Source organism: Stegodyphus dumicola, chromosome X2 (assembly GCF_044657685.1).
Source record: "Stegodyphus dumicola isolate Sdum_Otavi_A_Nest chromosome X2, ASM4465768v1".
Taxonomy (NCBI): Eukaryota; Metazoa; Arthropoda; class Arachnida; order Araneae; family Eresidae; genus Stegodyphus; species Stegodyphus dumicola.
Window position 1 is genome coordinate 146839258 of NC_140781.1, and position 24288 is coordinate 146863545.

The following is a 24288-nucleotide window of genomic DNA, read 5'->3' on the forward strand; positions in this document are numbered from 1 at the left end:
ATTGATTCCTTACAAGAAACGGTTAAAAATATATTAGCAATATTCATATAAATATAACATAATTTTTCAAAGAGCAAGCTTAAATTTATATTCGATAAGCCACATAATACAGTCGCATCTCTATTTTACGGTATGACTAATGCTATTTAATTTTAACTTGTTTTTCTAAACTATCGCACATTTAGTATATCTTGTATAACAGATTTCATTAAATGTGACGGCAACTTTCTTATGTCAAAGCTAAATAACTAATGTTAATGCATTCTAAAATTTATTAAATTACGGTAATATTTATGATATGCTACTAAATAATTTGTCATACATTATCAAAAAAGTAAAAAAAAAAAAAAAAACATATTTTATTTTATTTTATTTTTCCCAGGATAATTTTTTTCAGGGTCAGTACGACAAAACACACGAAAGCTAACAACCTGGTTATCAACGTCAGAGAAAGGATGCCTCCGACGACGACTAATTGGGCTCTATTCGCGTTACACACGTGCAAAACCAACTATACGGCCGGCCTCTTCTCCTCGAATCAATTTCCGCTCGAACTCCTAGCATTCAGCGACCTTAACCATTCGGCCACTGTTGGGGTTCATGTTTACAGAAGAAAAGAAGTATAGTTTAAAGATGGAATGCTTTGCGAAACGTTCGATCAAATAAATTCAAAACGAAACTAAAGCAAATACCTCAATAAAAATGGAAATACTTTGAGGAATAAAATATTATCATCATAAAAATATGCAGAATGATTTTTAGATGTAAAGCTTATTTCTGATTTTCCTGGTAGACTCATTTTGAAGTTTCTTAAATAAAAGTTTTTCTTTTAGTGTCGTAGTGTGATAGTGGCTGTGACCACTATCATACTAACCATCTGGCACTCGCTGATCGACAATACGTATATAAATATACACAGAGATACCAAGATACGTAACTAATAAAGTATATGACTGATAAAACTCATCATTCCGATCATTAAAAGCGTCCAGTTAGTATAAAAAGAATACGATATTGGATGCCTCTTACCACTTTACTTAGAGCATAGTATGCTCATATGAGGTATCTCTATATGATATGGGAAACTAAAACTTGGCTGTTGAATTATTATACTTTTTAACTCCTTTCATTTTAATTCTACACGAATATTTTCATTCTGATTAAATTCATCTCTCTCTCTCTCTTTCGGTCTACATTTGACTCTGTTTGCAATTGTCTACTTTAATATTGCTGTCTATTTATTTTAAGACTCAATTACTATCTGATATTTCATTTAATGACCTTTTTCTTTGTGTTTGAGCCATTTTAAAATAATTAAATAATTTATTCCGATTTCAACAATTTTTTTACCAATTTTTCTCATTAAAATATTAATATTCATCATATGAAACGAACTTTGACTTTATATTAAATCTTTAATCTATTTCCAGCACTATGCATAAAAAGGGCGCATTACCTTTAAATTAGCACAAAAAATAAACCAAATTGTAAATTGCTTAGCTGACTATTTTCATTTTATGGAAATCTTTTTGGTGTTCAACGACTAACGATCATCGACCGATGCCCAGAGGAAACCATTGTTTGACAATTAGGTAGCTAATGCATGTCTTATGCACTCCTCTTAGTTATATCTCAAACTCAGAAACTTAAGAACATTTTCTGTCAGCGAAGCCAACATGCCACTAAACTACGATATCAGCGAAACGGGTGAAAGGATAGATGTATAATTTTAAACGCGCTAACTGCCGGAGAAAATATTTGGAAATGTGCAGAGTATTTTAGTTGTAAGTGCAATGGACGGGTTTACGCTCAAGGATGATAATAGTATTTTATTCCTCAAAAATCTCCCGGTCATCCTCCAAATGCCGGCAAAATTGCAGCGAAAAAGATTGCGAATTCAATTAAACGTGACGTAACAACGCAAGAATCGACACATACTTTAGGAGCTTTTGGTGCTATCTGTCTCCCTTGTGCTGTTTCACGTCATTTATCACCAGCGGAAAGTATGAAAAAATTATCAAATATGCTTGACACGACACGGCTTTGAATAACCCTAGATGTTTTGAAGATTTAGTCTTAGTCATATCAGAACAGTTTTCAGAAACATTTAAGGGAGAGTTTTTATTGTATTGTAAGTAAAAAAAAAATAAATAAATAAAAGTATTGTTCTTTTAATTAAAAGCTTTTAACACAGAATTAATGTAACTTACTTATTAATAGCATTAACTCGTATTCCAGGTGTCACCTGCCCTTACATTATATTTAGTGACATGGGTGGGCTTGTATTTGTTTTACACGTATTGTCCAAGTATAACTCTGTTGATGTTATCTGCAGTTGCATTTCATATTCTGATTCCGTTTATTTCTATCTTGATATCTATGATTTTGTTGCCAGTTAAGCTGAGAAAATGTTTTCACTTAAAAACATTGTTCTGAATGGCATTCTAATGTTTATAACTATGCAAGAATCTTCTAAGTATCTTCTGGAATCAGTAGCCAAGCTTTTAGGAGTTGCTCTTGCTTAAATTTAGATTTTAGTGTCGAATTTGTTGATATATCAGTAAGTAGTTTTCTTTTCTTCATTGCAAATCTTCTGCTGTATCACTGTACATGAACAGATTTTTTATCTATTTATGCCTTGTTTTTTCTTCTGGGAAATATTCTTTTATAATTTTCTTCAGTTGAAAAGGTACTTCATTGTATAACAAACATTGTATAACACTGTTTTTTAAATTCATTTTCAGTTAGAAAACTGTTTAGTTTTGCAAAGCATTACACGTCATTCTCATTTACATATGATAACCACATGTTAAGTTTTAAAACTTTCAACTAAATATACTTTTATACTTTTTATTTAATAAATGCTAGTCAACTACTGTGGAGTGCTTTATAATTTTCTTTTCGAATGATTTGATTTTTGATGCGGAATTTGAACCTGGGAACCCCAGGGTTCCGCGGAACAGAATTTGAAGCTCACTGTTCTAAACGGATCTTTCCTAAACATTTGTTACATTTCAGTCACTAATTCAGAATCCTCTTGAACATCATTAGCACCAACCGACTATCACTCATACAGGAAATCTGTTAACATATACAATAATCCCAAGCTGCACAGCGGTATAGTGGACTGCAGTCGCAATGGGCCCGGGCTCGAATCCCGGAGAAGGCATGGTTTTAACTATCGTCCCTTAATCCCTTCATAGAAGGAAATGGTGGCCACCTATTAGGTGACTTCATAATGAAATGGCCACCACTTCCGGCCCTTGTTGTGGCGCAAGGCTAATGGCTATTAAATAAACCGGGCGGCCATTAAAAAAATATAATAATCCACCGAGTTATGTAAGTAGTTGCATTCCGTAAAGACTTACTTTAAACTCGAACTTTATGTAAGTCGAATTAGTAAATTGCTTAAGTGGAACTTCATAAGAAATTGCAGTATTAAATATATGTGTGTATGGATATGTGTATGTATATTTTTTGCATAGTATTATTTTATAAACTGGTGCCAAAAACCTACGTTTGTTGATGGATAAACAGCCGATACTATATAAACATTTATGTATTTTTACATTTGTAGGATCTAGTACGCTTAGCTATTCTAAAATGCCACTTGATCTGCCTGTGATCCTTGCGAATTCTCGCATGGTTGAAGAGGAACACAGCCAGCGAAGTGTGTAAAAAAACCCTTTTTATTGAACACAAACTATTTAACAGTTGGCATGGACTTAAGTACTTACAAAAAAACACCAACCACTTGCGGTGAGAAACTTAAAAGATAATGTAACACTAAGTTTAAAGATAAAGAGTAGTGCGGGATTATAAAATTCAATTTAAACTAACTGGTTGACTCAGAAACCTACACCGGATGGATACTAACTCAACGGCATGAATGCGTAACCTTATTAAGCTTAACAGTTGTTAGAAATTAACAAACGTGCGTTCACTATAGCGAAAACAGTTTAAATACTTTCGTTCACCTTACTTCATTTACATCCTGGCGAGGAAACGCGATGGAAAATAAGAGAATTCAGGAAAGGCTCACAAAATAAAATAACAATTAGTAAAAATAAATAGAACCCCTCCCATTTATCACATATACTTTGCAAAATTATAGATCATCATCATATATAAACTAACATCGTAAACAGAAAGAACTGATTTGATATCTTGACAGAATTTTTAAACAATAACAAAGTTAGCATTTATCAGTTTTAGTAATTGTGCAGTTAAGCTTCAAAACAATGCAGATGTTCAAGAAATATTTTAGAAGAATGAAATATCACACAGCAGGAATGTATAAAGTACAGAAGAGGAGTCGGGGCAACGTGAATTGTTATCTTGACATTGGTGCAAGCAATATCTCGCAAACATGTCTAAAATAGATTGTGCAGCCACACATATTTTGTTATCATAGATGGAGTTCTAACCAGACATATCGGAAAGGATAGGGCTGCTAACATTCCCGAACTGCTCGGTGTTCTGATGCCTTCTTGTAAATATTTTTGTAAAAACCCAAACTTTTCCTGGATAGTAAACAAATTCAACCGCATCCGTTTCTGTATCAGATCCTCTATCCAGTAAGACAACAGAGTATCCTCTTGTAAAATCGGACTCATACCTTTTATAGTAATAGTTGTGCTCTTCAACGTTACCGCACTTTTCATACAATCATTTTGCTTTTAGCAATGCGAACTTTATCAATCACTAGCGTATTTAGTTTCGAAACAAATCAGTTTGTAACGCAAATTGCTGATGATGTAATTTTCCTGTTTCCACGCACATGAATTATTTGCAACTTTCGTTCTAAAGTAATAAGTTTCTTTATTTATTGCAAACGCGTTTGGTTTTGTGTTTATAATGCATTTTAGGGTAAATAAACAATAGACATCAATAGCATGATGACTAATATGACTTATGAACATTGTATGAACTTTAAAAGGGGAAAAAAAAGGAATTCCCAACGGTGACCTTATTCCTTATTGGTAGATTTAACTTTGAATGCTAGGCTTTTGCTTCCTTACGTAACGAAGATAGGAGGGTTGCTGTAATAGCAGTGCTAGAGAAATTCATAGCTTAGTAAATTACTAATTATGTTAGAATTCGTGTAGCCTATTATGACGCTGAAGCAACTCCATAATTAAGAGTGTTTAAACAGAAAATACGAATATTCGGCTTATAATTTTGTTTCCAAACAGAGCCAACTTATGTGAGCATTCAGGCTGTGCCTTGCAAAAAGTCCCCTAATTAGGTATGGCGCTATTTCAGTACGATGAATCAGTAACGGAGAGACGCATTTTCTCGCCTCAGCAGAAGGCATTTGTGGGGCCTTTGATATACTCACAATAAAAACAGCTTATTTAAATTAATTTTTGGAAACATTTGGACCTCTCTTGAACATGAACACGAGTACTGTTACTCCTATAACGCACTTCTTAATTCGATGCTACAGTAGTAAATTTTTATGCAATGCTTTAGTTCATGGAATAAAAAAAAATCTTTACTGCATAGATTGCAAGACTTAAGTAGCAAAGCGATAAAAATTGAACAGTAAACTTGTAAGTAATAACAAGTCATTTCTGCTACGTGATATTACGATGTAGTTGTCTTTACATCCAGCAGCTAATTGCAAGAATTAAGTGAAGTTCCGGCCAGGGCATAATTGAATTTTCAGGATTTCCTGCTTCAAAAGGTCCTAACGAGTCAACAAACTCAATAAAAACGTCTTATTTTTGACGTATCAATTCATGTTTGATATGTCAGAGCAAATCTGTGGATATTCTACAGAGGATCCAGATATATGATCTGCATTCTTAGAAGCGATTTTTATTTTAACTAATTTCTGGAAAGAGAATATCATTATGTACCATGTAAGTGATGCCAAATGTAAACAAGTGCTGTGCATAGTGATAAATGAGAGATTGGCTCAAAACTACAAAGTTTATATGACATTTATAAAAAAATATTACTTGTCTGTCTTTGAACGTTAAATTACTATATTTGTCAAATATAAGTGTACAGCTTTTATAGGTTATTTAAAGAATTGATTAGTGATAATAACGGAGTTTTCTGTGAATTTGATAGAATAATGGCATAGCATATTGCATACTGGCAACCAATGCGCAGAAAATCGAGTGTCAGCTAATACTCCTAGAGATTTACTAGTGCACATACATCCTATGATTTTGCATCTGCATTTGCAATATATAACAGTTTCTTAATGTAAACATCAGAGGAAGAAAAATCTTTAAAAAAGAAACTGTAGAAATGCACAATCCTCAGTAAAGGAAGTGATAATGAAATAATTGAAAATTAAATGTTGCTATTAGATTTTAAAAAAACTGAATGAAGGAAAACCGTGAATTCAGAAATCCCCAAAAACTTACTGTAAATAACATAACAAAATAGTGTACCTGACTTCAAATTCCGTGCGTGAATAGTGATAGAATACTTAAATGATTTCTGATTGAAGAAATTATCAAGGATTCGATATGCCAAGGAAAAATATAGTATGGGAATAGATTTTCTCAAAATTCTGTATGCACCTTGTTTAGAATCGTATTTGCAAGAACTTTTCTCGTATAGTAGCCAAGAGTTTATTTTCTCGTAAGGTTCGTGAAGCTGGTTTAGAAAGATACGTGCTTCTACTAATCTTCTATTTGCAAAAAACCTTGAGTGGCTTATTTTAAGATTACGCGATGTACACCGGACGCCATTAATGAGAGTAAATAGGGATTTTCCTAACATAATTGACACCTTTCTCGCAGGAAATTGGACTCGTACTTAATATTTTAACAAAGCTAAAGCTGCTAGGTGTAGAATTCACCTTTTTCATTCTAGGAAATATAAGATCAATAAATTCTCTGTTCACACTATAAAAGCTGCGAAATTCGCTAAAATGCTACGAGATAATTTTATATGAACTGACAGATGACTCACAAGTTGGAAAGAGAGAAATCCAACATTTTTCATGAAACTGCACGGTGAAAAGAAAGAGGCAGATCATTATGCGGCTGATGAGTGGATAAAAGACATTTTACCTGGGATGCTAAATGAATACAAGCGACATGAAATTTACAGTGCAAATGAAACTGGGTTTTATTATAGAATATTACTCTGTCAATCTCTTGAAACAGTTAAAAATATTTCGAAAATATAGCTGTTATGTAGTAGAAGAAGCCTTATAGGAATTCGAAGCTATAACTAATATTTCAGACATCAATGAAGGAAGTACATTTTTAGAATACGTGTCAATTGAGACGATAGTGAGATAACGTTATATAGTCATTAGGTTTTTCGAAGCAGGAAACGAAAAACGTTCAGTGCTCTCGCCGGGATTCGAACACCAGATCTTTCGAGATTAACTGGACATGCTTTCCATATATACATCTTTCGAAGGAAGAAGATAATTCCTTACACTATCCCACACTTATATGGCTACTGGAGAAGGGATAATTATTGAATTAGTTATTATTTAACTTGAAAGTAATTATTTAACTTATTTAACTGATATCACGATCGACAATACAGAGATCGCCGTCTATTAAACTCAGCCGTTTAATAAACTCAAATATATTCAAAGCGGAAGTGATTTTAATAAGCGGCTGGTACTGTACATATTTTCCCATTGCATGTAAATTTTAAAAAAGAAAATGGTCCATAACCTCTGTATACTGTATGAACAGTCTTGATGGTTCATGCAGATGAATATCTCCCAAAATACAATATAATTTTTTTTTTGTCTCACCTGCTTAATTTTTAGGCTTCAAACTGAAAACTGTTCTGTTTATATTTCTACAGCTTTTATAGAGTCATTAGGTTTGTCAAAGCATAAAACATGGAAAATGGGTAATGCCCTCGCCGAGACTCGGACCTCCCAACTGCTAGCCGGATGTGTTTCAGTTTCATCACGAAGGCATGCGATAAAGACGGAAAAATTCCCTTTATTCTCCCTCACTTAAAGCACGACTGGGGACACAGGGGCCCAATCTCTAAACTTGGTGGTGACGAATTATTGTCTCCACATTTTGTTCGGCCGGCGCTTGTAGAGCCATTAGGTTTTTTTGAAGCAAGAAACATGAAAATGTGCAGTGTCTTTGCCAGGATTCGAATTCCAGACGTTCCGAATGCTAGCCGGCCGTGCTTTCCAAATTTACCATGCAGTCACGGAGTAAGGAGAGACAAAATACCTCACAATATATGTAAAACCTGACTATGGTATTATAGGAAGTGTTAAAGAAGTTGTACAAATTGACATTGAAAGTGATACAAAAAAAATGATGATACGACATCATGAATGGAATCTAAATAAGCACTACAAATTTTAAAAAAAAATCTTGAACAAAAAACTGCTGATCAAAAAAGTTACCAAAAGTTTCATGAAACTCAGAATAAAAGTTAAAGACTGTTGACGAATAATATGAAACAAATACGGATAGAACAACTGTTTTTTTTTTTTAAATAAAATTTCATCATGATCGTAAACATAATACTTTTATAAAATACTAAAAAATTAATCAAAATTGCCTAAATAGTTTCATTTTAGAAATAATTTTTAATTGTTATTTTAGGATTAAATATTGAATTAGTTGTTATGTTATTTCTTTAATTGATAAGTTTAAACTGATTTTCAATAGATAAACACATAAAATTACACAGTTCATTCATATGCCATGCACTGAAACATTCTGATGCCTGTGTTGTTCTTCTCTCCGTTTAGCCTGCGCTATCACAATCCTATGGATTTGCCGGCGGCCATAAATTTAATTTTTAACCATTTATTTACTTTTCATCGGTTAATTTTTGATTGCTTCTTTAATTTTGAGGTTTCCACCAAAGTTTTTGTAATGTTTGTATCCCGTGCAATACAGCTTTTAACTTTTCTAAATTTTATTTTTTACTTTTGACACATCTTAAGTTATATCCCCAACACTTTTTTTCTTAGATAGGAAAATCTTAATTTATGCTCATCTTGAGCATTTTCTATAGGTATACAGGTATATATTTCTGGGTCTCACTCCCCATGATTTATAGAATTTCGAAAAAAAGCAGGGAAAAGAATGAAGTGTTTTCATTAATGATGATTTTGGTTGAGGCTGAATTAATTATTAAGCTATATAAACTTGCATACAGGATACCGAGATGGAAAATCATATTTTTATGAGATTTTCCTTTCATGGGAGTATGTATCAGGAATACATATATAAATCTATACAGAAAAGAAGAATACCGTCTAAAATATCTAATTAAAAGGAAACATACAAAATATAGAACGAAAATAAGATTTAGATTAACAGATTTTATGTAAAATTTTGTTCTGTATTTTATGTGAAATTTGCACCAGTGTAAGGTTTTTTTATCATAATTGTTACTATTTACTCTTTTAAGAAATGAATAAATAACTAACTAAATTACAGACTAACAGACGGGCAGCATATTTAATCAATTTAATTTGCTTAGCTCATAAAATATAAATTATTCAAAAATTTTCAGGGAAAAAAAAAAAGAAAATAAAAGAAAGAAAGAAAGAAAGAAAAACACAACCCATCTTTAAAGTAAAAAATTTATTGCCTAACTTTAAAACATACATTTATATCAGAAATTTGAAATTTCATAAACAAAATTTTTCGGATGTATAATTTTTTGTAAATGGTATATTTTCTTAATTTTTTCCCTCTATTCATCTAGGCTCCTAATTTAGCTAGCCTTTCAACCATTTCTAAAGTTTTGGTAATTAAGATTGAGTTGTCGTAGTAGACTAAAGGTGCGTCCACACGACTACGCTAGCGACGTAAACTGACACAACGAAACGCACTTCGTCTACGAAAAATCGTCCACAGGAAAACGCGAGCGAAGTCTGCATTTAGCCAATAGAATTATTAAGAGAAAAAAAATCATGTGACACTTATTAAAGGCTGCAAGTTTAAAGTGTTTCATCTTCTGTTTCGTAGTCTGGTCAGAAGAATATCATACTCGGTTCGTTTTATAGTGAAATTTTGTTTATTAAGCAATTTAACAACTCGGATAGAAAAATTAAACAGTTCTTATACGCGCAAATCAGTTTTTATGCAAATTAAGATTTATAAAATTGTTTTGCTTGTTAAGATTTATAAAACTGTAAAAAATTTTAATTTATAAAGTTTATAAAACAATATACAAAGAGAATTAAAGGACTTAAAACACTCCACCATATAATAAAATCAACTTCATATTTTTTAATCTTTCCCCCACCCTTGGCTTGCTTGTTTATGTGTGGTATGGGAGTAAAGTGCAAGGGAATTTGTGTAATAATTAAAGTGTTTTATAATTTCATTATCCTGCATATTACACAAATCAATCAGAAGAAAAAAGTTCGTCCAATAAAATTTCTAAAGATATCCTGTTTTTAAATATTTTTAGCACAATGTGATGTTATCCCAAATGCTCTCAAAACGTGCATGTGCCTGTAAAAAAAAAAAAAAAAAAAGGGGGGGGGCCCGTTTGGGAGTAATATAAAATCTGAAAGCTTTCAGATTTTTTTCTTTTTATTAGTTCTTATTTTTATTTGTTTTTGAATTTCGAATAAGGTTCAAATTTTGGACAGTTTATGTAAAATTATGTAGAAAATAAAATATGTAATGAGGTAAAAATAAAGAAATGATTTTTACAAGAGATGCATATATATCATTACATAATGGGTTAATGGTTTCTATTTACAATGCACATTTTTAAACTAAATTGAAAACAATAATAATAATAATAGATAAACTAAGAAATGAAAACATTAATAATAAATAGATTCATGATTAAATATAAGAAATGCATTTAAAAATTAGAAACGCTAGCTTTCATTTACAATGGCTATGGCTAAGATACGTACTCGCCACCTTTCCCGTCCAAGGCGCTAACCTCTTAGCTGTCTGTGATATGAGGTGCTACGAACTAAGTAGAAGTCATTGCAAAAGTAATTTAATTAATATTCAATAAATGAGTGCCGTATGACTCAAGTTGTAAACTGTTCTTTAATACTCTTTCAGAGCAACTGCTTTATTTTAAAAGTTGTTATATTGTTGAATTTATCATTTGGTGTATTTAATATTGGGATACTTATAGAGCTTCTTGTTACACATGAAATAAAGAACATTTGTAATAATTAAGGAGAATTTTGTAAGGCATAAAATTTGATTTCATAGAAACTGTAATTTATTTAGGTTCCTATTGCTTACGGTGTTACATACAGGTGAAACATATGGATATACTGGTCGGATCATTGCTTTATAAACATACAGTCCCCCCCTTTAATTAGATTTTGAAATTTATACCAGGTTGAAATTTATACTATTTATATGGATTGAGAGAATTGAGGATGCTGTAAACAATGCTTATGATTTTATTCTTGTGGGCAGTTACGATCTCTTTGAAAAAACTCATCGCTATGTGGTTCCGACGCCATATTGAAAAGTGTAAACTACTACTACAAAGAACATATAGTGAATTTTAAGTTTCACAGAAAGCAGCGCCTCCTTTTACTCTGTATCACGGGAAGAACATCAGTAAAACAAAAAGACGAAAGTAAAGAAAAGTGTAAACAAGAAGTTTTTTCCGACTATGGCACGTGATAAGAACTCAGTCAACCATTGGCTGTTCGTTCACGTCGCGGGGAAAAAGCTGACGTTGCTCAGTTTTACGTCGTCTGCGTATAATGCGAATTTACGCTGGCGGAAAAAAAAAAAAAAAAAAAAAATAGCGGCAACTACGTCGCGAGCATACTCGTGTACTTAATGCGACTGATAAAACTAATAATAAAAGACACCATCAAAATAATAATAAATCTTGATTGCTAGTGTCATTTCTGTAAAATGGTTTATTAATTCTATGGACATTTTCTATTTTGCCATTAGAAATTCAGTGTATAGCAGTGATAAGCTTGAGTGTAATTACATATATAGCAGATTAAAATTAAAATTTTTCTTGCATTTCAAGTGGTTAAGACCGTGGAACCGCCCAACCGGTATAGTGGTTAGCGTCGCTGACTGCCGTGCCGAAGGGCCCGGGTTCGAATCTCGGAGAAGGCATGGATGTTTGTAACCGTGCGGCATGGGGGCACTCTAAATATGGGGCGAGTCGAAAGTTCTTTCGAGAAACTGCTGGTAGGGAAGGAGGAGCGGGAGACCCTCGGACCCGTCAACCTGGAGTGCTCTTCATCAAAATTGAGGGTGGAACTGAGCTAAGTCGCATTGCCACCTGTAAGGTGCTCAAGGCTGTTTGTCAACGACAGGCGTAATCTTCGCTCCTTGCCACGAGGAATTTCGTGGGCTTGAGCTGACTATAGGTCAGACTAGTGAGCATTAACAACAAAGACCGTCGAATGTCATTCTTAAGACCTTTGGACAGGATTCGATTCCAGGCGAATGGGTTGGATGCATAGTAGGTTTTCAAGGTCTCCTTATCTGTAACTTGAATACCAGTCAGTTTCTCTTAGAAAGTTTTCCATGAAAGCATATCTCTCTTTTAGAAAATAACCCTGATGTGCTTTGCCATATTTAGATAGATCTTTTATGCATTTCTTCTCAATTCATTTTACAGGCCACTAGTTGACTGGTTGCATAGTAACCGATGGCTGAGTCAGACTGGATTGAATTGGAATTTTTGGGTTACATACATGTTCCTGCTTAAGGTGAGGAATGCTTTTGTGGTGGAATTTCTTGGGAAAGATGCTCGTGTCCACGTTACATATGAAGAAAACGTGAAAACATTCAAGCAGCCGGCCCTTTCGCAGAAATCTGGAGGCCAAGTAAGAAATGCTACTGAAAGTTCTAAATTGCACCCTATGTGCGATTCCGAAAACAGAAAGATTTGAACACTTTAAGATGTTTCTTCTGGTACGAAACCAATTTTTCAGATTTTGAAAGCAGGGTGAGTCGAAATTCCAAAGTTTCGTCACACGATACGAAAAAAAGAAAAATTAATTTAAATTTGTTTATTGTATAATAAGAAGCTCTCGAAAAAGGCTTTTGCGGGGTTATTTCCCCAAATCTTGAATCTAAGCTTATACATCCAATTATAAAATGTCTAAAAATGTAGACAATATTAGAAACAAGTTCTGCCCACTGATTGAGAGGATTGTGTAACTAGCAAAAAATGACGTTTTACATAGCCTCCATTGAGTAAAATATAAAATTAATAAAATATTCAATATATTTCAACTAATTAAATAAAAAGTTAAATATCTTTTTTGCAGCATTCCAAAAATTAGTACACCTCACCTTTTGTAGGGCTTACTCATTTATGATTTAGAACACAGAGATTAAAGAATTTGTTTTTGAAGTGAACCTTAATTTTTTGAAATGAACGTGCATGTGAAATCGATTATTTTCGAAGACTGGAACACCTTCCTAAAGGGGGTGGTGTTTTGAAAAAAAAAAAAAAAAAAAAAAAAAAAAAAACAGGGGAACATACTTTTTTTTATTCAAATTGAACAGGCTAAAATGCTTTCTCGTGTTCATGATAGGATCTTCATCAAGTGTTATTCTACTTCTGTGGTGTATGTCATTTAAGAGGGGTGATAGTACTCAGCCAGACGAGCAATAATTACCATAGAACATAGGGTAGCAATCCACTCTGAGAGGCAGAAAAGAGGAATATTAGAATTCCAACCTGAATTTGGCAAAGCGAATGAACGAGACGAAAATTTGCGCAGTCAGATTTATTATTTACTGAAAAAAATCACAGAAAGTGCTCAAAATGCTGACATTCGCTCTTCCATTTCAGACGTTCGTGCATATCGCGAATATCATGCATTGCTTTTTTAGATAGCAAAAGAAAGAACCAGTTTCTCGCAGTCTTCTATCAACATTGTAAAAGGCTATATGACTTGAATCCGACGAATTGGACCTATTTCTCTTCGTACTTTCATATGGAGACAGCCAGGGACCCGCTACCTACTCTCCAATGTCTGCGAAATCAACAATTATGGCGGCGGCGGTGTAATGGTCTGGGCAGGCATCATGTTGGATGGCCGCACACCTCTCCACGTCTTTGACAGACACTCTGTGACTGGTGTGAGGTATAGAGATGAGGTCTTCAAACCCTATGTTCACCTTTTTCCGGGGTGCAGTAGGCCCCAAGTTTCTCTTACACGACGATAACGCGAGGCCAAATAGAGCTCTTCTGGTGGACGAATTTCTCGAGACTGAGGATATTCGCCGGATGGACTAGCCAGCCAGGTCTCCAGACCTCAACCCTATAAAGCATGTCTGGGACGCTTTGGGGAGGGCAATTGCAACTCGGAACCCCCCTCCGAGAATCATCCAGGAACTGAAAACAGTGTTGCTAAATGAGTGGGACCAATTGCCACAGGCACTGATAAACTGCGTTATTTCCAGTATGACATCATGCTGCGAGGCCTGTATGGCTGTAAGAGAGGACCATACCCCCTATTAACCCACTTCTTTTTTGTCTTCTGCAACCGCTGTTTCAGACCTTCAGACTCCCACGAGTGTTACGCACGGACATGTGTGTCTATTATAACTGTTGAATGTTTATTTTGTTTGTATTGTATCTACCTATGTTCATACCAAATTTTATTAAAATCTATTCAGTAGTTCTGAAGATCATATATCAAATATGAAAATTCTCTTAATTTATTTCACCAGTGTACTTCCGCTTTAAGGTTTAATCTACTACTTTTCAAGTAAACGCTTTATTTAAATGTGCAAATATTATGAAAAGGTAAACATTGGAATGACATTTGATCTGCAACATTTTATCTATTTAATATATATCAAAAAGTAGGTACTTTAAAGTGAATGTAGACTGCATATTGTCATATTTTGGTATGATCTCTAAAGTAACCATCTATTTTGATGACACAGAAAAGAAATTTGAACAACTATTGCATAGGCATAGGTTGTATGCTCATTTTTGTACAATACCCATATGACTATAATCCTTCATTTACTCTTCTGTGATTTCAGATTTTCTTTCCATAATCTTATCATTTACGATGACTGTGACAGAACAGATTTATGTGGTAACATGCAGGAAAAAAGATATCTAGTAAAATGGAATTAGGGAACAACTTGGAAAAAAGCTCTGAAAAAGAGCCAAAAAGACCAAAATATTCGTGAATTATTGAACAAATTTAAGAAAAGAGGAACTGCAGATGACGGTAATAGAGCTGGGTAGAAAAGGAGAGGTGACATATAATTTAAATTTCTTCTCAGAATATATAATTAAATATCCGGAAGACACCCGCTGTTTAAGCACGCCAAAAAACAGCAGTTAACTAATATATTCTATACTTTTTCTTTTTTATTTCGATGAAAACTCATATTGTATCACAACTTTTAGGAAGAATATCAGCCATCATAAAAACCCGCATATGCAGATGGATGGTTAGTGATGGAATTCAAAATAAGTAAATTTGTAGAGTCATTAAGATTTTAGGTCATTAGTATTTCAAGTCATTAGGTCAGATGCAATAACATCGCATAGTATATTATGTCTATATATGTGTGTGCAAAATATAAAACATGAAACAAAATTATGAAAACTTTATTGAAATAAACTGGCAATACATCTTCAGATTCATTAATTTTAATTAACTGCATCCTTACATCAAAGGCTACGCTTTGCTGCGTCGCTCTGCCGTATTTTACGTCACTCTTTCCCTGAAATCTCTCTGCACTGCGACATCTAAAGCTCAACTACTGCTCAGAATTAAGACAACATGACTTCAGGCTACAAATATGACCGAAATGAGCACGCAGTGCTTTTTCTCGCTTGCTGGTGCCTGAATAAACCACGTCTCTTGTTTCCTTTTCTTCTTCCTTGTTTAAAATTTAAACTACGTACATCGAAATTGTGGGACGTGTTTAGCATTCCTGGTGTTGTATCAGTTTTAACCAGAAGTATATTTCTGAATAATTGCTACTGTAAAAAAATAAAAATGATGTTTTAACCAGTGAGCCAGTCATGAACGCAAAAGTTCGCACCAGTCCTTATCTAAGCAGCAGTCTTTTCGTCCATTACTGAAGCGTGATTTGGGTTACATCTTCTTTCCCCCCCAAAAAAATTCATATATATATATATATATATATATATGTTGTATGATCTTAAATTCATTTAGTGCGAAATTAAGTTATTATACTACTTGCTGCAAAGTAAGTTAATAATAATTTATTTACTAAATAAAATTGATTATATTATCTCCTAAGATTAATTAGTAGAATGATCTGAAAAGAGTGAATCCATACTTAGTAAGTTCTATTTCGAAAGATGTTTTAAGTAACTTAAATGTAAATTGTTAAAAATGTTTAACGAGGACTGGAATTAAATCATGAATAACAATTTTAAAAGGAATAAATTAAAAGCAAGAATTAAATGCAAGTAATCATTGACATTGATCGGAAATTAGTTGACCTTTCAAGGAGAACAAACCAGCTCCCGTTCAATGAACAATAATTAAGAAATAAATACGAAGGTGTTTCGTTCTTTACTCGAGCAATATGGCGATGCCAAACCGGCAATTCAAGTCAGACCAAACATTTCTGTGAATAGATGGGAACCAATGCAGAGATCCAAAGAACTTATTCCGATTAAGTATATTAGCTAATTCAATTTTGAGTGAAAATCTATTGCAGTAAAAGTGATATTGCTCGAGTAAGCATTCCCCGACACCCTCGTGTTTATGCATTTGAGTTCAATATTATTTGTAGAAATTGTCATTATGAAATGTAATTCAAAGTAGTTGAAATAAACATTAGAAAAATTACTAAATATAAGAAAAATAATGCAATCTTTGTAAAAGCAAATCAAAAAATAAAAAATAAATATAATAAGAAAAGTGAATGTACATGAAGATATAAAGGCCAGAAAAAGGATTAATTAACTTACGTTCTTTCTAGTTGGGAGTGGGCAAAGTGTTCTCTTCGCGTCTGACTCAGAAGTGTTGTGTTCAGAACATTCTTTAGCGGCAGCGGGGGCTTTGAATTATATCAGTCGGTAAGACTTGTGTGAAGTAATTTATGGTGTGGGAGGGACTAGGAATTCTTGAGGGACGTTTGCTGTGGAGCTCTTATTTGAGTGAAACCGTCTGTTAAAACTTTTTGTAAATACTAGTGGATGGAAATTAATTAATTTCTGGCTAATTGTCATGTCGTAACGATGAAGGATTTAAGAAAGGAAAAAAGGAATTTTCACTGTCAAAGAGCTATTTGACAGATTAAAGATTATGAAATAGGCCCATTTTTTTAGTAACAGCATAAGTCTGAAGACAATTAGCTTTTTACATTATATACAGCTTAATAATTACACTATGTACAAATCCTTCAACTGCTAGTCATCCAACTTATAATCGCAATGGACGCAGGTAAGTCAGTCTTTTTTTTCCTTCTATTTTCTTTGCCATTGGTCTTAGCAGGACCCATTTTGTGTCGTTCTTTTTCTTTTTCTTTTTTGCAGAGTTTTTATTCTTCGATTTAATAGGGCTTACCCTTAAAATTATGTATTTTTATGACTAATAGCTATTAAGCGGTTTATTTTAATTGTACATTTGCCACCCCAGGCTACCTTGTAGAGGTTTTCGTTTCGTCCGTTTCAAGTTTTAATTTTTTTTTTCAAAAACCTTTTTCTTGTTTTCTATTTTGTTCTTTAAGTTCAGTTTTAATTTAAATTGCTGGCACGTCGAGAAAAGAGACGAAGCTATTGAGACATAGCTAAAATAAGATAATTTATTTAATAATTTTATTAATGAATTACCGCTTTCAGTCTCAATTGTTTTGTTTGACGAAACGTTCCGATGGTATTAGTTAGAGTGGAGTTTTCTCACGCTTTTCCCTTGATAAGTCTGTGTGAAATCTCGAATTGGGCTAATTGACCATATATTGTAATGCTTTGTATATAATTACTTTGTCTTTAAAATTTTTTGATTGTTTTCGAACAAAATATGATGTTTTAGGATTTTAAAAAATTTTTTAGTTTTTCTAATTTCCAATTTTATTTTTGTCGTTCATATTGATTAGTAATTCTTACAGTAGGTTTTTTTCGCTTAAACTTTAACTGCTTTAGCATTGTATTATTGTTTATACTTGGTGTTACTTGTGTACTCTGGAACTGCAGTATCAAATGTACTTAGCATTAGCGAAACCTTATTACTCGAGTAAAGACAAAACACCTTCGTATTTACGTATTTATTTATTAATTATTGTTCATTGAACGGGAGTTGGTTTGTTCCCCTTGAAAAGTCAACTAATTTCCGATCAATGACAATGATTACATGCTTTTAATTTAATTTTTCCTTTTACAATTGAAATTTTGTTCTTCATGATGATTTAATTCCAGTCCCCGTTAAAACATTATTAACATTTTACTTTCAAGTTACTTCAAAACATCTTTCAAAATATAACTTAGTATGGATTCACTCTTTTAAAATAATTCTACTTTAATTAAACTTAGGAGATAATATAATCATCAATTAATCAATATTGTTTAGGAAATAAATTATATATATATATAGTTCATTTCCAGTGTTTTTTTTTTTTTTTTTTTTGGTCATTCATTTAAAAGAAATGGCCTTTCTGTATCAATACTCTTGAAATTTCGCAATGCTTCTTGTTCACTTGAACTGTGAATAACGAACAAATAAATTCAACATAAAAATCAGTATGAAAAAGCAAGAAATTAATCACTGACTGAAAGTTTTCTTGACACTCAGTTCAACTTTAGCAAAGCGTTGCTGTTACTATTGTAGCGTCTTCTATGTTGCCTCTTCATCTTATCTTTAATTTCTGTAGGTTTTAATTTTTGTAAAATGACATCGCGAAAAGACTGTTCGAAAGATAAACATTCATTGGAATTTTGTTTTCAAAAGGCCACTTGACATTTGTTCCAATCCTGTTTTCTCGTTAATAAAATTGAAATTTTCGTTAATAAATTTAAAAAGAAGTTTCTCCTTTATAGTATATTAATAATACTTTCGATTTTATACAACGCACTTCACTATGAACACAGTAGAAGTTGTAATGCTGAGGAAATTAGAATGCTTATTCAAGTCTGGAATTCCACCAAAGGCAGTTAAAAAAGTTTGTAAGAGCATTGACCATTTTTCAATAAAACTGATAAGGAATATTTAGAACTAGAAAATATACTCGACGTAATTTTAGTTCATAAAAGTGCTTCCATGAGTTTTTGAAAACAGTGGCTTGCCGTGGTTTTTAGCGAAGGGCAATTATCCTGTCTAAATCCACAGCATGTGTTCAGAGGTGGTAGTCACTTAGAGATGTGAAATTCAGTACTAATGTTTGTTTATATTCTCAGACATAATAGTCACCTTTGAAATTTGGTCATCATAGGAAAGTTACCGTGACTACAGGGTTTACTGTATTTTGAAACGGAGATTAATGATTACAGCAATAAATTATTGAAAATCTGATAAAGAATCTAAGTAACCATCAAACCATAATAATTGAAAACTCTTTTATCTTTTTAATCGGAAGAATGCCATAATAAATAAATAATTAGTTAAAAAATTTACATTTTAAAAAGAGCGCAAATCCAGAAAAACATGTTACTTCTCACTTTGCATATGCTTAATCATTTTGAACCTGCGTTATAGCATTCCATGCTTTGAATGACCTGCATAATGCGTCGTGCTTGTTACAAATGAGAACATGTTAAGTAGTTCGATTTTTCTGTCATTAGTTTTGTGTCTTTTGAAAGTATGCTACCCCCAAAAGCATGCCAGATGAGGTATCGAACCTATAGTATTGTGATATTGACAGCTGGCCAGCGAAGACGTTCTCATAAAACGGCTTCAAAAATCACTTGTTCTTGCTCCGTCATAATCTGTTGTGTGAGGATTAGCTTTTCATACCAATTCTGTCTCCACAGTTTAAATTTTAAACAACTGGATCAATATACACTCATGTCCATAAATTAAGGATAATTCGGAGTCACGCGGAAATCGAACTCTAAAATAAATATTCACTACACATCTTCAAGAATCATATGCAAATTTCAGGAAGTAACCAGATGACACCGATGGTACGTCACAATGACGAGAGTGTAAGAGAGTGATATATAAGGAATACAGGCAAAGAAGTAAAATTGTTCGCAGGCGCTTTATAAGCATTTCAGTGCAATAACCGAATAGTTATGACACAAAGGACGCATTTGGATGATTTTTTACGTGGTAGAATTATCGGCCGTCTGGAATGTGGGAGTACCCAACTGGAAGTATAAGACGAACTTGGAATTGCCGAGAGTGTCATCTCCAGGCTTTGGCAACGATTCCAAGATGATGGTAATGTGAGTAGACGTTACAGCACAGGTCGCCCCAGAGCTACAATGCCGAATGAGGACCGGTATTTGGCAGTTACTGCCAAAAGAAACAGGCGGAGCACAGCCTCAGACCTGTCTCCTCAGCTCTCTTTAGCCACTGGTACGACAATTTCAAGGCAGACCGTGTACATACGCTTAGAGCAGATTGGGCTATATGCTCGTAGACCTGTCAAATGCGTTACACTTACTGCAACTCACTGTCGCATGCATTGTGGACACCGCAACAGTGGGCTTGTGTGATGTTTTCCGACGAGTCCAGGTTTAGCTTTCAGTCTGATTCTCGCCGGACATTCATGTGGAGAGCCTCAGGTACCCGTTACCACCAAGAAAACATCATTGAACGACACCGTTACGGTGGTGCAGGAGTGCTCGTTTGGGGTGGAATTATTCTGGGCTCCAGAACTGACCTGCATGTTCAAATTGGAACTATGACAAGCCAAATCTATCGGGACGTCATTCTGGAATATCATACACGTTTGTTTCGGGGCGCCATGGGCGCACAATTTGTGTTTATGGATGACAACGCCCGTCCTCACCGTGCAAACATCGTAAGCGAATGCCTTCAGTCGGAGGATATCACCCGTATGAACTGGCCAGCATTCTCACCGGACTTGAATCCAGTAGAGCACGTGTGGACATGCTTGGCCGAGGAGTTGCAGCCCGTCAACCTCCTCCTACATGTCTACCGGAACTTCGGAGAGCATTGATTTTTGAGTGGTGTAATATAACCCAAGATCAGATCAATAATTTGATACTCAGCATGCCTAAGCGTTGTACGGACTGTATTGCATCGTCTGGGAGACATACAATGTATTAACAATCATACCAACCATGTAATATTGGTTTTTTGTAAATAGGTTTTTTTTTTTTTTTGTAATTTGCGCCAGGGAGAAAAAAGTGCTAATTTTTTTAATAATATCAGCATCTTTTTTTGCATTTTACCTTTTGTTTAATAAATAAGCTTTACAAATAAGTCAAATTTGTTTTGCTTCTAACTCTTCCTTTGCCTGATTTTGCATTATCCTTAATTTATGGACATGAGTGTATTTTACCGCGAGTTCTTTCATATATCATAAGCATCAGGGCTTTATTTCTAAAAGTGCCGAAGCCCTATTGAAGACCGTCAGGAAAGGGGAACAAGAGTAAATAAATGAATAAAATGACTATTAAAATCATTAATAATTTAACAACTGAGTAATTAATTATTATTAAATTGATTAATAATTATTTAACTGCTGTGATTATTTAATTTATGTTAAAAATTAATATTAATTAATAATTATTCAATTGTTAATTATTATTTATTAAAGTAATTGAATCACTAAAGACTGAAGTAATTAAATGATTAAAATTAAATAAAATGCAAAGAGATTAATTAAAATTTAATAAGCGATTTTCAATGTAATTTTATTGCTAAAAATAAAATTTTCGAGATCAAATTTCTATTGAAATTGTTGTTCAGTTACATAAAAGAAGTACCAAAGCCTTCTAGGGCTACGGTGCGGTCGGGCTAGAATTATAATTTATCGCTAAAATTAAGAAGTACCAGATCCGGGCTCCGGTAGGCTCCGGTGCAATTTAAGCTCTGATAAGCACGCTTTCGTGAAGGTGAACTAGAATATACTATTAAAAGATAAACTAATCTCGCTTTTAATAATCCTAAGAATATTAAAATTCCGTAAGACCTAACGCGAGTAGTTAACAGCACGTCTATGGGAGTTATGGTAACAGGTGAAAACGAGCTACTCCGTCCTCGCGTAGATCTGGCATAATACAGTTTCTCTTATCCTCTCGAAAACTCGACCACACTCGAATGGCAGAAGAGATAAAACGATGCTCATTTTAATGCTGTTTAATGTTAGGTAAAAGTGTATACTTGGAAATGTTAATGTATAAACAAGGCCGGCTCTCAGCATTCTGCCACCCTGTGCAACCTCTACGAATCCTAATTTCTGCTACCTATTGCTTCCCTAAATTATAAACATTTTCGCAGCCCCTAAGTTCTGCTCCCCAAGTTCCCTTTGAAGTCTAAATATCTTGCCGCAGTGCATAAAACGTTAGAAACTAGCCTATTCCCTTTAGTCTATCAGCAGCACATCATTATTCGAAAATTTAAAAAGTGACGGATGCTGGATTAAAGGGCAGGATATGCGGGAGGTCGTCAGAGTCGTTACTACAGCAGCAAAAACAAGTCACTATCGCCTGTTGCCCACAACAGCATGTTTCAACTGAGATCGCTCATCGGCTTAGGTTCTACGGCTAACAAGACGAATTGCTCATAGCATTTCGCTCATCCATCATAAATGCTATAATAGCCAAATCACGGAGTATAAAGTGAGCCAAATAAAATACTAGCGTGCAAGCATCAACTTCGCTACACAAAGTATTGGACTCTGTCCTTGTGACTGCGTCCCAGAGTAGCTATTGGAGAGACAAATATGTCAAAAAGTAGTTAAAACAAGCTGTTTACTTACTAGTAATATTGTAATAAAAGGCGCTGGAGATGCGTTCTGTCCGGAGCACGAAATCTTATTTTAGTAGTCCTAATTGATGTCCCATGCATATTTACATTACGAATGCATTACGAATTTTTTAACCATTCTATCGCTTGGTCTTAATTTTGTTCCATCACATATTCCTCGATAAAATCGGCAATGGGATATTTTTCTGGTGCCCCTTTTTCCGAGTCCTTTAGCCATGACGGCATTGAGAATAACCTCTTGAAAATATTGTTGGCGGATGAATGTGAAATAATCCAACATTTGTACGCTTTCACGCATGAATAAATGTGTGTCTATAAGAAAAAAAAAAAAAAACTTTCCTTATAATATATATATATATCTGCCTCATTTACACGAAGGCATGTAGTCATTTTATAAAGGTGTATGTATATGTTTATTAAAGAAGGCTAAAGTAATATATATTGTCAGCCGTACAGTAATTACATACAATTTTGCGTTACTGTTCTTTCTTGAAAGTACCTTTTCACTGAGCTATCATGTAGAAAATTCGAAGGTCTGAAAGAATTTTAATCTGCATTAATTTAAGAATATGAAATGAAATCACGCCATAAAATGGAGGCTATTGCGTCCGTGTTGTTATGGGGTTCTTTGGCCGTGTGCCAAACAGTACTTCTACTAACGTCTGCCCACTACGTTACGACTGCGTCGATTTTCCTAGGGATATTAGTGGTTGCTGAGCATTGGCATCGCCATTAATTATATCGCATTTTCAAAACCAGTTTTGTAACGCGGAGTTTTCGAAGTGTTGGTAATTAATCCAGTAAAATGACAATCGCTCAGCAGTTTCTCGGGAAAAAGAGTTGTAAACATCAAGAGGAACCACTGGTCCCCAGCGAAAAAACGGTTTGTATAGATTCAATTTTATCAATGCATTTTTAGATTACCATTGAAGATGCCGGAAATACCCATTAATTTATGTTATAAATTCCCTGAGCATATCATTTTAGTGGCTTATTTGTCCTTGGCATTGAAGTTTACAAATTTTATTTGTAGAAACTATTAGTTGTTTATAAACAACTAATAGCTTATATGTTATTTGTATTTGGAATGCTACATTATTTACGTTCTTAAAACAACATTGTATGTACGTTTCGGAGCTTTTATAGCTTTCATTCTGTCTACATTTTAAGCTTTTATAGCTGATGTGGAATAAAATTAGTAGCGAATTAATTTTTACATTAATTAACGCGCATTCAGCCATACAGGCTGAAAGTAGAAGTTTTATTATGAAACGCTAGTTTGTGAAATAATTATTTCATATTTTGATCGTTCATTTATATGAGCAGATGCATTAAAACAGTGTGAAGTGCTTCTGTTTGTTTGAAGTGTTATTTTTAACTTGGAAGCAATGTGGGTGCTTATTTTTCATTTCTGTGTAGCTTCATAAGTTTACATTTGTGTTTCTTTTAAAGGGAATAAACTATGAACGGTCCTGAATTATTTGAATTGT

At 33.7% G+C, this 24288-nt stretch overlaps 1 protein-coding gene across 2 annotated transcripts in view; it reads left to right on the plus strand.

The window, feature by feature from the left end:
* The first annotated feature begins 23454 nt into the window (after window positions 1-23454).
* The window catches only part of LOC118179926 (integral membrane protein 2B), a 48191-nt gene continuing 47357 nt past the window's right edge, over window positions 23455-24288 (plus strand). The window contains exon 1 of one of the 2 annotated variants that reach the window (XM_085809448.1): window positions 23455-23681. In XM_085809448.1, coding sequence (XP_085665574.1) covers window positions 23604-23681 — 78 coding nt within the window. In that variant the 5' untranslated portion in view covers window positions 23455-23603. The remainder of the gene's footprint in view (window positions 23682-24288) is intronic. The other variant, XM_085809449.1, reaches the window with a different exon arrangement.